At 33.2% G+C, this 15677-nt stretch overlaps 1 protein-coding gene and 1 long non-coding RNA gene across 2 annotated transcripts in view; one reads left to right on the top strand and one right to left on the bottom strand.

The window, feature by feature from the left end:
• The window catches only part of ZNF804B (zinc finger protein 804B), a 223435-nt gene that overhangs the window by 35215 nt on the left and 172543 nt on the right, over positions 1–15677 (bottom strand). Inside the window, exon 2 of the mRNA XM_034402665.2 lies at positions 1891–2034. Within this exon, the coding sequence (XP_034258556.1) occupies positions 1891–2034 (144 nt within the window). The remainder of the gene's footprint in view (positions 1–1890; positions 2035–15677) is intronic.
• On the top strand, positions 7932–14981 carry LOC117655307 (uncharacterized). The gene is made up of 3 exons (XR_004588627.3): positions 7932–7997; positions 9111–9204; positions 14018–14981. It is a non-coding gene; the product is annotated as an uncharacterized LOC117655307 (long non-coding RNA).

Here is a 15677-nt window from a genome sequence, read left to right as displayed (position 1 = left end):
AATCAGCTAATAAACCCTGTTACTTAGCCTTCTCTATGCCAGGGGCGCAGTCATTTTACAACTGATATAGATGGATCTAATGGGAACTTTTAATGCCAGCTATAATTTTACAATAAAGAAAAATATGTCACCAGCAATACCAAATTAAAGGTTACTCTATTTACACATTTGCAACTTTGATAATTATTAAATGGTTGGTAGAATTGGATAAATAGATCTTTTTCATGCTTATTCCTTCACTCTATGGATCAGCTAGTTCAGCTGTACTTTACCTTGTAGAGCAGCATTGAAAAAAACACATACTCCTACTTTGTGTGAGGTTTATGTTGTCTGATTAAAAATATAGGCCATTTGTTCTTTCACTACTAATCTGTCATTTTCTCTTATAGCATTAAGTGCAGTTTTTAAAATTAAAAAGAGTTTTATTGCTTTTAACTATGATTTTTTTATAATGGAAAGCAACCAAGAAAAAACAACTGATGCATCAACATGACATTTCTATTTTAAATAAATCACTGTTTCTGAGAAACATGTTAGAATATATGTCTATGTAGGGAGGCCTATAAGTATATGCAAAGGAAAGGAAAGGATGGCAATGCTTGGACTCAATCAATATGAAGCAAACAATTCTGATTAACAGAAAAAGTTGCTTTTGGAAATACATGCTTTTTTTTTGTAGGAAAGGGACATCATAGGATTACCCTCATATACAAAATGAATTTTATATTATTATAAGCTTTTTATGGATCAATTAAGTAATGATATTTTTTATTTTAAAAAAATAACCTGTTTTATATGGTTTTATAATTTTATAAAATGTTTTATATATTTATTTTAAATTTGTCTCCTTGGTGATAAAAAAAGGCAGTGGAAAAGAAAATAAAATTTTATGGCTGTTGGATCATTGCAATCTGAAATCACCTAATGGCAGTAGATGAAATTAAATCAATAAGAAATCTTGGTTCTTTTGTGCTTTGCAAGTATCAGTCTAGTCTACTGTATGATTTTCATAACTAGAAGAAGCTCTTTTTGCAGCAGTAAATACATCACATAGTAAAATATCTGTTTTGGGTCACATGGTTGGGATGTAAAGAAATCAGCAACTTTCCTACTATTACCTGATTACCTTCTCCTAAGGTAATTTTTTTCTTTGAATTCTTTTTTGTTCCACAATCTTTGCCCTGATTCAGTTCATTTTCAAATTCAATCTTATTGTTGTTATTGTCACTTATTCTCCACAGATACTCAATTTATCTCATTCTGTTCAAGCTATGGAGAATTATGTATTTGGCATTAGGATTCTACCTATATGTGTGTTGACAGAAGTACAGAACGAACTTCAATTCTAATTACATATTTTCATTCCAACCTTCCATTGGTTTGGAAGGAGTAACACAGGAAAGTATTCTTTTTGGACATTCTTTTTTTCAATCCCTCTATGGCCATGGAAGGTATGGATCTACCCTACTTTCAAATTTGATCTTTCTTCTGTTGGTTTCTCCCAGTATACCAATTGTGATTGCTGTCAGTTCAATGTTTATGAAATTTATTCTGCTGAAGGACAAATAGACATAATCCTGAACTCTTTTACATAATTTATTTCCAAAGTTGTGTTGGGCTAGGTCTAGGAACAATAGAAATCTGTAAATAATCTTGCCCTCTTTTATAATAAAAATTGATACTATGAAATGGGAGCTTTGGTAATCTTAAAAAGTCATTTCACTTGACGCTGAACTATTGAACTGATTATATGAATTGGTCTAAGCATAACAAGTTGTGTAACAGCACTTGAACATAAACTGTAATCACCTCCTACAAACTGATTACACGGCTGGTTTGCCAGGATTGATGCAATAAAGCAAAATATTTGACATGGCTTTTTAGGTTTACCTGCTTATGTGCATGATCATAGGAATTGATATGGTTGTCAAACTCATGGTGTTTATGGTACTGCTTGTCACATAATTCACAGTAAAAGTTAGCCTTCACATCTTCCAAAGCCCTTGCTGCTGCCTTCTCCTTTTCAGCAAAATCCTGCAAGGGCAAAAGCAGATGAGTAATACTTCATTAGTATCATTTTTTTTGTCCACAATTTCCTATGTATGAAGTATGCTGTTGTTACAACACAGAGTGAAAAGAATTGTACAAATAAGCAGCAAGTTTCTTGTTAATTTTTATAGTTAATTTTGCTCTAAGGAAGAGAAACCTGTAGAATGCATGTTGTGTCACAATCATTTAATTATTTGGGCACCTTATTTGAAAAAGAGGCAGTACCCCCTTTTCTGTGGAAACCAAAGGTCTCTGCTAGCTTTTAACAGCAATACAAAGCATTTAAATCATGAAGTGTGATAAAGAGCTCAAAATTAATGAATGATTCATTATTTACCATAATGATATGGGAAATATGCTCCTTCAATAATCTAAAACAGTGCTTCTCAACCACATTTCCTGAGGAATATTAGATGTTGAAGTCCATACAAAAATTGTCCAGGCTGAGAAATACTGATCTAATACCTGAATCTATACATGAATATCAAAGAAATATTAATCTGGTTTAATTATTATGACAGTGAAAAAGAACAAGAATACATAAAGGAGAGCCATAATAGGATATTACTGTACAGGGATCATGGACCCAATCCTGTTAGCAGTTCATACATTAAGGGCAATAAAGGGAACAAGCATACATATGGTTGAGATCGGTTAATCATCTTAGAAGTGTTGATAGCTATGTTAGGCTTCTCTAAGCATATTGCTGCTCTTCGTGACTGTATCTCAAATGATTGAATTTCTCTTTTAAATCTAAAAGAGTAGTATAGAATTCAACAAGCACAATAATATACTGTTTAAATTTAAAATAATATAAAGTTTAAATCTGTGGCCATGCCATAATCAAAATCAGTCATGACTAAAGCAGTAGTCTTATATACAGTAGTGTGATTCAGGGATCCCTTTAAATACCAATAACACTTAGATTTATATACCACTTCACAGTGCTTTACAGCCCCCTCTAAGCGGTTTTACAGAGCCAGCACATTGCCCGCAACAATCTGGGTCCTCATTTTACCCACCTCAGAAGGATGGAAGGCTGAGTCAGCCCTGATTCTGGTGAGATTTGAACTGCCAAATTGAAGGCAGCTGGCAGATAGTTTTCTGAATCATGCATGATAGATACAAATGGAAAAAAATGGATTAACTGCTAGATCAATTAACTCAAACTCAATTAGATTTTTTTGATTCCAAAACAGCTGGACTACCATTTTAATATCATCACATTGACAAAATCACCAGCAGTCAATTGCAAAAGGCAGCTTTACTTGAAACAGTTTACATCCTACAATGATACCTGTAATATCATCAAACCAGCTCCTTGGGAAAGGCTCAGTAGATGGACAAAATGCCAGACTAATCACCTGGCTGATTATGTGACCAACCATAAACATATGTTACCCATCTGTCTTCCATTAATGAGTACAGTTTTTAATAATGAGAACTAGTTTGATATAGTGGTTAAAGTTATGATACTAAAAACCAGGAGTTTGTAAATTCTAATTCTTTGTTCCATTGGGAAAAGGCAACCTGTGTGATTTTGGGTCACTCTTTCTCAACTTTAAGAAGCAATGGCAAAGCACTTCTGAATACTGGCAAAAATATTGCAGCATGGTATCCAGGCTGTTGCCAGAAATCAAGACTGACAAAAAGCACCACACAAATTTAAAATATTTACAATAAGGTTAGAGAACATGATAATTTAAGCAGTAATCTTACTGCTATTTACTGGTTCTGTTTAAGCAATGTTTTTCTTTTACAACCACAATTATCAAAGTAACTATCCATGTTCTCCGTGGTTTTAAGCCTGTAATATGAATTCCAGGATGTAATGTCATATGATAATTTCATTACTGCATATATATATATATATATATATATATATTTGATTATTGAAACAGCTTAGAGAGGTAAACAGCTTACTTTAGGATACATTTTACATAGGCACTGTATTTCTAAAACACTTTTTAGATGCAATATTAAACTTTTTATTTCATATCTTTTATTTCATTTATTTTTTCCATTTTATTGTACTATTTATTTGGTAGCCTGCCTTGACACATACAATAAGTAAAATATGTTCCACTTAAAAGAATATTTTGTGGCTGTATTTCTTGGCATCAGTCTTTAATAAACCACTGTCCTTCCCTTCCCTCACCATTCCTGCGTCAAGGGAGTAGCTTGCTAAAGTACATATTAATGTGGATGAGTGGGGTTGCCATTTGCCAGAAGTCAGTACCATCGTTCACAAATTCCTGACTGGCTGGTTGGATGCAGCTTGTGATGAACGTATAGGCAATATAAGCATATCCTCATAAGGTCCCACGTAATGCATAGTCTGCCATTTTGTACATTTTCACTGCTGAGGTAATTGTAGAATAATTACATAGCATAGAGAATAAAGAATAGAATAAAGAATAACCTTAGTGTCTAAAACAGAAAAAATTAAAGTGTCTAAGGCATTGAAAAATCAGTAAAGGTAAATTGTACCAAAACTTCAGTTATTCAGTTATTATTAGTCTTGTATGAAAGGAAGACTTCTTCAATCCAGCCCCGACATATGCGTAAATGATTACAGAATGAGACTACATCTGAGTATGGGTAGGATTTAAGACCTTCCTGCTAATAGGAAGATATGGGAGAAGCACTAGAGATCCATCATCACTAGAGGTCCATCATTCTTCTCTGTCCAGATTTTAGGTTATAACAATATCTGAATGAGGCTGTAAAAATGGGTGCAAACTGAAGCATCAATCTATGCATGAATAGGAGCATAACAGGCATATATATTTGTTAGAAACAATGCAGTATATTCTTTGCTCTTAGGGATATGAGTTAAAAATCATAAAATTTCAAACAAGGAAGAAACTTGGTAAGTAAATCAATTTAGTTCAGTCATTTTTTCATATAATTATTTATCTGTTTAATATTTTAATAAAGTTTCATGGAAAGGCTTTTAGAATTTTCTCCACATTCAGCATAAATATACTGTTCCTCTTGATGGTTTCTGATGGATTCATACAATCAATCTCACATTTTTAGAAATTTGGAAGTATTATTCTATTTTATTTACAGAATTCATTTCCCTTGAAAATTTTAAAGGAAGCTATTGAGTAAAATAAGTTCAGACTCTGAAAACTTAAATAATTACTGAAGTGTCCTGTTTCAGAAGCAGAACTGATTCACTCTGCTTGAACAATCATTTTCTGTATCCATAAAATCTTTTCCCTTCTTCCTAGTGATACATAATTTGGAAATCCCTGCAATCCAGAAATAAGCACATATATACATAATATATTGATGGGCTCTTATTGAATCTAGCCTTCTCATGTATTTGCTGATGCTTTATTTAAACTAAAATTGTATGCCGGTGATTGCATGACCTATAGATGCTGTACGTAAAATAAATAAAAAACTTACGTAAAACTGATTCTGAATGTGAATAAACTGCAGCACAACGTGTTGAATGTCAGCATCAGGAGACACAAAGCCAAGACTGATCAAACATAGGTACCACAACTGGAACAATCAGATGATACATCCAGCTAGCAGAACAAAGAGCAGAGCAGATATATTGTATGAGGCTGCTTGCCAAGCAAGGGAATAAATCCCTTGATTGAAGACAACTGGCTGCAGTCTGATTTAAGAGACAGTCCTGACTTGTGTTCTTTGTTGAAATCACCAGATCTCTGGCTCTTGTGTGATGTTTGTTTGGACTCTGCTTGTGGAATTCTGACCTCTATACTGGCTGACAATTTTGACTTAGATCTCAGGACTGGATTTTCACTATTCTTCTGCATGCTGCTTTTAAAGGCAACCTTTTGGGCAGTCTCCTTTCAGGAACTCTGTTTTGGCTTGTGTTCCTTGTCTGCTGCTATCACTTGACCTTGAATGCAGTGCTAATTACCATAGCAACTGTATGGGTGCATGTGCATTTAAAACCAGAAGCACAAACGTTTTTTCTGCCATATTAACTCACTTTATAGAATTATTTCATTTAATCTCTGATGTAGTCTTCCTGTAACCTACCTTGGTATTTGTTACAGAGACCAAAAAAATGTCATTATATACCACTAATTGGGAAAGGAATAGGATTGGCTTTTGAGATTTCCATATAATTGTTCCCTCCAGTAGTTTACTTATTTATACCACTTTTATATGACTTCCTATTACCTATTAAAAGAAATCTCAAAGCAATATCCTTTCTCTTCTAATATATTTTACGATTTTACTGAAGCCCCTTTCTAGCCATGTAAAACTCTGGAGCTATATATCACATATATTAGAGACAATGTTTCACAGAAACCAATTGACTTGATTTCTCAGTAAATGTCCATGGGACTCTCTAGAAAACCATTTAATTTTGGGCATTTTGAGCTTTTAATATTCCGTGTCAAAATGCAAATGATTACAATGCATTTGATTGCCCATTGATGATTGTTAACCCTATAATTTAAATCCCTGTTCATTTAATGAAATGATTAATTCTGCTTTTGTTTTTAAGTTATCCTGATTTACACGGGAAAAAAACCATGATTGAACCCGCTGATTGCTTTTTAAAAGCTTTCAGCTGATCATTTTGATATCATCAATTCTTTGCTATATAATTAAAATGCATAAATTAAAATACAGATGTAATATCATTAGTGAAGTATAGACACATGCTGCATTAGAGGTTCCTCATATGTCAGATCCATGGAAGAATGGGTCAAAAAGGAAAGTTTTATCATACCAATAATCTTCTACATAAAATTGATCTTTTCATTTTTTTTAATGTTGATAAGTGGTCAGTTAAGTGTTTACAGTTTATTGCATTCCATCGAAGACAAAATTCTAATTATATAAGGCTAAACAGAACGTACCATATTTTTCGGAGTATAAAACTTTTTTCCCTCCTAAAAGAGGCTGAAAATTTGGGTGCATCTTATACTCAGAATGTAGCTTTTTTGAAGCTTTTTTTCAGCCCTAAGGAAGTGCCAGCGAGTGAAGCAATCTCCGCTTCTGTGCTTTGTCTGCTCCCTCCAATTCTCAGCTGTGAAGTTTTTTTTCAGCCCTAACGAGGCGCTAGCGAATGAAGCAATCTCCATGGTTTGCCTGCTTTTCTCACTGCTTTTCTCTCCAAAGATCAGTTGTGCTTAGAAGCTGTTTTTTATCCCCAAGCAGGTGATAAAAACCAGCAAACTAATGTGCTGAAGCTGATGAGTCTAAGGACTTTAGTCAGACTAATACTTGGTAGGCAGATTTCCCCCCCCCCCTATTTTCCTCCCCAAAAACTAAGCTGTGTCTTATACTATGGTGCGTCTTATACTCCAAAAAATATGGTACTTTATAATGAACAAGTTAAACTGGAATATTTTGTTCAAAAGCATCTTATCCTTCCATAATTTATCTTTTACTGAAATTTTACTGAATGCACAACTTGCTTTCTATACAGATGGTTTAAAATACCAACCAATTAACTCCTATGCGCATTTTAACATAATCAACATACACCTCTATTGCCTGATTGCTTAATTACGCTTGTTTTGTCATGGGAGGGAAAAAGCCATATTTTCAAGCTTGCTTATTGATCTGACATGATCATTACATAATATAGTATACAGTTCCTAGAAGTCTGAAATGGTTCTCCCTGCTGAGTTATTCAACAACAGCACTGTAAGCTTTCCATATTTCTAGCAGATTTAAATTCTAGGAACCTTAATATTTTGCAGTATATTGGAAATCACTAATATTCTGATGGCATGCTCAGGTTCTCTTAAAAATGATATGATTTGATTCTCGATCCCATGACAATGAAGAATGCATAGTTCACATTTGCTTCAGTGTATCCAGCTATTTAAAAGAAATCTCAAAGCAATATCTTTTCTCTCCTAATATATATTAGTATTTTGCTGAGTAATTCTGGAATGTCTCCAGTGCTGTAATACAAGACCACAGAAAGACATGAGGTGAGAAATTTCAAATATATATAAATTCCATGGGCACCACCTGTCTAAAATACAATCTATTTGATATTCTTTATGTGCTGTCCATTATAATGTATTTTACTCAAGACACATTCCTGGCTATTTGGCCTACATATATTATTTCAGACAATTATAAGATTTAATATAACCTCCTGCTAATGAAAACTGACATTTTGCAGAAATTATAAAAAAGACAATTAGATTAACAGATATTATATTTGGCTTAAAGATACATGCTACTGCAGTAAATGTTGATGTCGTATTGTCATAAGTACATATATTCCTCTTTGAAGGAATACTTGCTTTTTATATCCATTCGTATTTTATGTCTTTATAGTGATAATATCACGAATGACTTCTGACATTGTATTATTTGATATAAATAAATATAACGTAACATCTCAATTGCACAGCCATCAAAATATGCTGATTGAGACAAAAACAAAATATATTTGATTCCATAAATGAAGAATTCCTGATCTGCTGAAGTGGGCAAAGAGGTCATTTGAGCAAGAACTGGATGGACATGATCAAAGAAATATCTTAATGACGCCCTTGTTTGTTTGTTTTTCAAAATCTTATTTGTACTAAAAGCTGACTGCCAGAAAATGGATCTAACCAATACAGAATCTCAGATCTTGCTTTTGGCCAGATCTGGTGATCTCTGGTGATGATGGTGAAGATGGGAAAACTCTTGCATGCCTATTGTCAGTCAACCTAACCAAAATTGCACAAGATACACCCACATTATGACTCAGAATTCAAATTTCCAAATTTTGACTCTTAGAATGGTGCATCGAATTTCCTAATTGCCTATATTTTCTATTCATATAAACATGCTGCTACATAAAAAGTGCCATGCTTTCTATAGATTTAGATATGGTGGCTTTCCACTGAAGACGTCCAATGTAAAGTCAAGTTTCTGATTAGATTTCTTAAAGACACTATGAGCCTTGCAATCTGGCATATAATTTTGTAAGCCAAAATTTCATATTCATAAAAGAAATAAATACAGACTTATATTTCATTTAGTAGTTTTAACTAAAGAAAAAAAAAACTACTAGTAAATACACTTACAAATTTCTTTTTTTATAGGAATGTATATTCCAGCAGTAAAATGAACCTGCAAAAGAAATGCACTGATTCAAATTGTAACATGCACTACTATATTTGACTACAAACCGAACTTGTAAGTTTAATATGAACATTTTTTTCATATAAATCTTTATTTATCCTAGGTGGTAGATCATTGTCTTCATGCCTCACTAAATTAAAGCATAACTGATTGATGTAAATTGCTCAGACTTATTCAAAGTGAGCCATATGCATTTTTAATTAAATAAATAAACAAATAGCTTAAATATCATCAGTAAAGGGAAGTAATAGTGTCCACTATAGAACTGTTTCTAATATTTAACTTTAATTTATCTAACTTAAATCTATTATATTCTGTTCTATTAAATAATAAAGAACAGGCTTTAGCTTTTAAAGCAGTGATATCCTTGAAAAGAACTTTTTCATCATTCAATACAATTCTGTCTGGAGATTAAATGATTATGTAATCCACACTTAATTTAAGGCAGGAATATCTGCAGTAGTGTCAATTCCATGACGAAGGAAGCCCCACTCTGTTCTAAATAAATTATAACGCATATAAAACAGGACAAGGTTTCAACTACATAGTTGGCTGTTCTCTTGACTTTTTGATTCCCTCTCTGTAGATACCTCTGACTCAAAGATAACTATCTTTTTTAAAAAAAATAAAAAATCAGGTGACAGACTACTACTTTTGGAAGGTATTCCCCAAGAATTGCTCCTGGCTGGCCTTTAGTGGTTTTTCAAAAGCTTCTAAAACTCTTTTATTCAACTTGGACCTATGTTTTAAAACCTGAGTCTGGTTGACTAGCTGTATACTTATTATATCCTAAATGCTTAATTTGTAAGGTATCCTGTGAGGATCTAGTCCTGAATGTCATGCAAATAATAACTTAAATCAACAAGCAATTTATAAATGATTAAACATGCTATCAAGGATGAACGCAGATGACAAGTGCAACTAATTCTAGAGATAAAGAACAGCCTAAACACATACCAATCAGAAGGGGATTCCTGATTTTGTAACAGTAAATTAAGTACTTTCTCTCTGTCTTTTTTCTAACCATTTTAATTTCCTGGAGGGAGTTTTTGAGCTTGATTATAATAGAAGCTTTTAATTTATTGTCAGTTCCTTTAATTTGCATACTAGTTAATCTTAAATCATTTAATTTAAAACATTACATCCTTTTCTTTCTTCTTCAATGAGTTTTGCCCATTACAGGAGTCCATGAATGTAATATGATTAGGACAGCTAGGACAGTTAAGAAACTAACTGAGCCCTGTGTAATAGTAATGTATGACCAGGATAACCAAGTCAATAGGAATAACATTTTTTAAATCCTTGTAGTCATGGAGACAAAACATAAAAAGAATGAGATAGAACTATACTTATGGTATAGGGCTCCCTTCCTAAGGGGGATTGGACTAGATGACCTCCAAGGTCCCTTCCAACTCTGTTATTTTATTCTATTTATTTCATCCATGACCCAATTTTTGCAGGTCAGATTTGTCGCCCTAGATTGGACAGTGTTAATGGCTAATTAGAGTAAGCATGTTGTGTGAACATAGCCAAAAGACATGGATTTAAATATAGTGAAATTCTAATTCAGTAGTGTATAAAACCATTTCCTAAATAATGTCTGAAATATTGTACTACTAACTGCACAGAAATTAATTATTTATTACATATCTTGACTGTATAGCACTTATGCACAACTGAACAATAAGATTTGATTGTGCTTATGATTACCTAAGGCTGACTTTCTCATAAAACATGGGCAACATTTAAAAATAGATTAACACAAAGCATTAATTAGACTTTATAAATATAAGGATATAGTTGGAAATCCAAGCATACTCACTTTTCTCAACTGATATTAATATTATAATTAATATGGTTAGATTTTTTAAATGCCAAACCACAGGCACATCTATGCATGTACTACTGTACCTAATACTTAGCAGTCCCTAACCATAACCGCAGAAAGGTTTATGATTTAATTTTGTGCTATCTCATGATTAACAATTCCAATATCTTCTAATTTCTTTTTCATGCTACTTTTAACAATGAACCTTTGATTAAAAATGTCCTATCATTTTCATTATTGTCAGTGACAATTTCCGAGTATCAGTTTGCTTTGTATTAAGCTATTGCATCAGTTGAGATTGATTAGCAGTTTTAAAAAAGACTAAAATTAAGACACTTCATATTAAAAGAAGACTAATAGAATTTAAAGATAAATAGCTAAGATCCCAAGTGAAAATTCATTGACGTTGAATTATTTATTACTGAATTGTTATATCCCTCCACTGAGGATTTCTTCATTTCACTGAACTAATTCATTTTGGACCAGATAGTTTTAATTTGTTAACATAATTAAAGTAATAACTCCTATTGGTCACTCTCTTGTCCAGAAATGACTTAACTATGCCTGTATTGTGAAAGTACTTACAGGTCTGAATAACAACTTAACTTTATATTTTCAGCAAGATGTGGAAATATGTTTACACACGTTTTCTCATCCTAGACAGCCTTAGGGGAATCTTCAATACAATCTGAAATTACTGCAGAATACGAGAATATAATCCTAAAGCCATTGTCTTATTTTTTAGTAGCCCTTTGTTCATTTCTTTAAAAAAAAAAAACTTCTGAAAATAACTTAGACCTCTGTTCCTTTTTAGATAGCTTATTGGCCAGGAAAACAAAGAAGTTGGGGACAGAAGATGCAGTGAGAAAATAAAGAAAGAAGAGAAAATGAGAAAATAAAGAATGGGCGATTTACAATAACAGAATAATAGAGTTGGAAGGGACCTTGGAGGTCTTGTAGTCCCACCTCCTGCTCAAGCAGGAGACCCTATACCATTTCAGACAAATGACTGTCCAATCTTTTGCTAAAAACTTCCAGTGTTGGAGCACCCAATAACTTCTGGAAGTTTTGCAAGTTGTTCCACTGATTAATTACACTTTCACTTTACTTTATTGATTAATCCTTGGGCCATATCAAAGTGCAGAATTCCAGACACAAATTATTACTAAAATCTGATAAAAACAATTTAAAATGAAATTGGAATAAAATACACTTTAAAATGATAGCTTTGATTAGCCTATAGGCCAGATGAAAGCACAAGGTACAAACACATATCACCAATAAAATGTTATACAAACAATTTAAATTAAGAGTAGGATAAATACAATAGTTAAAGTATAAGATACGATATAATATAAAATAGAATAAAATGACGTAAAATTATATTTCGGTGTTACCCTTACAATCTACCCCAATCAGTCCCACATATGCAGATCTCAACCCAACCATTTTGTTTAAATACTGTGCTGTGTTAAATGTTATTTTCAGGTTCTGGCTGCACATAAAGTAAGTTGTTTTGATATGGGGATCCCAGTGGGTTATTCGTTTGGTATATGGACCAAGGTAGCTGTCTCTCACCCTCTTATACAAGCAACAGTCAAATAGGATGTGAGCCAGGTCTTCTACCTCTGCTGTTCCGCAAATGCAGAGACACTCATTGTAGGGTATAGAATCTCCCATATCTGACCATTGGGTCAAGCTGTTCAAATCTCGCTCGTGTAAATATCTCCCTAAGATGTTTTGGCAGTTGTAACTTCAAATAGCTGTCTACTTGAAAAGTATGTTTGTATTTGCTCAGCCATTTCAAGTTACCTACCTTACTAAGGATAGCTATATCATTTTGTGCTTCTATATCCTTAATTCTTTGGGCAGCTCTTTTTTTGAATTTTCTCCTGTTATGCAAGAGACAGGAAGGCCACAGATTCTTACAAAATTTGTTAGTTTGGTGATCCAGGAGATTTGTGATTGTAATTTTATTTGCTCTAGTAGACATAACTTGGGGAGTCTATCAGTCTCCATTTCATTGACTTTGCACCAGTAGTTATATGCTGTAATTTTGGATAGTGCATGAATTGTATGAATTCCCAATTCAACCCTAACTGCTGCAGCAGATGTTCTTAGATCTACACCCAGAATACATCTCAAATGTTCTGGGGCTGTGGTTGAATATAGACCCCAAACCTCTGCTCCATACAAGAGCATAGGGGTAACCGTAGCTTTGTATATTTTAATTAATGGGGCTGGGGACCCTGGGTAACTATGGTTCTTTAATTTAAGCAGTAAATTCAAACAGGCATTTCCTCTAAGTGTACTCCATTGATGATGGCAAACCCAAGATCCAGTCTTGGAAAAGGTTACACCTAAATATACAAAGGTGTTAACCTGTTCAATTGGTTCACCATCTAATTGCCACTTATGTCTCTGATGATGTTTTCCAAACACCATTATTTTCGATTTAGATTTATTAATGGCTAGGGAGTTATCCTGGCAATAAGAGCTGAATCTTCTTAATAGCCTACATAATCCTACTAGCGAATATGATAATAAAATTATATAATCCGCATAAAGCAAGCTGTTACAGTAAGTATTTAGGATCTTCGGCATGTGTACCATGAGTCCTTCATTAACCCTGGCAAGTCATTGATATATAAGCTAAATAGTAATGGGGCTAGGATACACTCTTGCCTTACCCCTTTCTTTGTGTGAATCCTGTTAGTCAGAGCCCCGTTAACCTCCAGTGTTGGAGCACCCAATAACGCTGGAAGTTTTGCAAATTGTTCCACTGATTAATTGTTCTCACGGTTAGGAAATTCTCCTTAGTTCTAGATTGATTCTTCCCTTGATTGATTTCCATCCATTCCACCACAGAATAGTTTGGGAAGGAGGGAGGGAGGGAGGGAGGACAACCCATAATCAACATATAGCAATCCAACTCATTCCTGGTGAAAACAGACCTAGAAGTTGTTATTGTCAGTTGTTCTTCTGTCCTCACTATTGAGGGACAGCTACAAAAATCTCACACTAACATATCTCTTACAGGAACTGAATTCTCAGGAGCGTGGAAGACAGTGGAAGTGGAGATGAAGCCATATTTCCAATTGGATAGAAAGCCACATAATTTCAACAATCTCTCCTCTTCCTTGCAATTGTAAATTCTCAATACTTTTAATTATCTTGCAGTTGAGCATATGGAACAGTGGATCTGTTTTCAGTCTAGCACTAAATACTTATAGACATGCTATTTATCTGTTAATCTGACTGGTTTCATACATCATAGTGGATGCTGGAGAAATGCCCTGGTCAAACAAGGTTAAAAAAACTATCCTTCCTTCCTTCCTTCCTTCCTTCCTTCCTTCCTTCCTTCCTTCCTTCCTTCCTTCCTTCCTTCCTTCCTTCCTTCCTTCCTTCCTCAAACATCCAATACAGTGGCCTGTATTGATTAAGGGCAAAGTTCCTGCAGAGTTTGTCCAAGGTTTTCAGCACTTGGATTCTCAAAGTTGTGATCCAGCGTCAATAATGGAGTTTGAATATAGCATAGTTATGATATCCAAATATTGTGTTTGAACTTTTCCCCCCATTGTTGGCTGCAATTATATTTATGTCATTCATCCCTTACATTTTTGCTGCATCTAATGTACTGCTTGAGTCTGGATCGCAGGAAATAATTCAGACTGAAATCCATAGATGCCTCATCCAAATGAATGGGCAAGGAAGCAGTTTTAAAGTATACTAAATGTATTTCCTTGTGAATGAATTAAGATAACACAAGGTCCTAGTGAGGATTGACATGTGAGTTCTCTATAAGAACTCATTATTACACAAAATGTCTTTTCATGAGCAGTTACTTTCCAAATAGGGAATACCATGAACTTTTTAATAAATTGCAATAGATTTTTCACATCATTCGGTCTTGGATACCAGTGATTCACAATGTACACTGCTATAGAAGAAACATAAGACAAAGACCAGAGGGTAATAGGAGCAACCCAAGAAATATAAGTAAACTTTCGTTAGTATGGTACACTTTAGCTAATTAATTAAATTGTCCCAAGATTTTTCATACTCTAGAATCATTATCAAGAAAATTATTTGCTAAGCACTACTGAGTAAGAAAATATGTGATACACTTGTTTTCAGTTTCTATCACAACAGAATGGGCTGTTTAAATCATTTTAAAGTTTTATTGAACTAAATGTATTATAGTATATTCCTCTTGTAAGTTTGGACAATCATATGAAATATGGATTTTTAAATTTTTGACTTATTTTAGGTTTAAAGCAACATAATCTTTTGATTATAAATAGAAAAAGCACAACTACAGATAGAATGAGTTGATATTATTTAATTCTCATTATAACAATATCTTGAATGTTTTGTGTTAATATTTAGGTAAACTATTGGACTATTAGGTATAACACCACCTTAGTTTAAAATCAACTACAGTTCACCAAAATATATATAATAATAAATGTGCATTTTCAAAAAGATAACACAAAGGTCTTTGTTTATCAGATAAAGGAGACAAAAGAGAAAGAAGAAAGAGAATGATTGTGGTGTATCAGAGATATATATATATATATATATATATATATATATATATATATATATATATATATATATATATATATATATATATATATATATATATATATATATATATTAATATAATATATAATACAATTTTTAAAAAAATTAACAC

This window comes from Pantherophis guttatus, chromosome 4 (assembly GCF_059756535.1).
Source record: "Pantherophis guttatus breed Tessera chromosome 4, ASM5975653v1, whole genome shotgun sequence".
Classification (NCBI taxonomy): Eukaryota; Metazoa; Chordata; class Lepidosauria; order Squamata; family Colubridae; genus Pantherophis; species Pantherophis guttatus.
The sequence above is the reverse complement of the archived record's forward strand: the minus strand, read 5'-3'. Positions and strand labels throughout refer to the sequence as shown.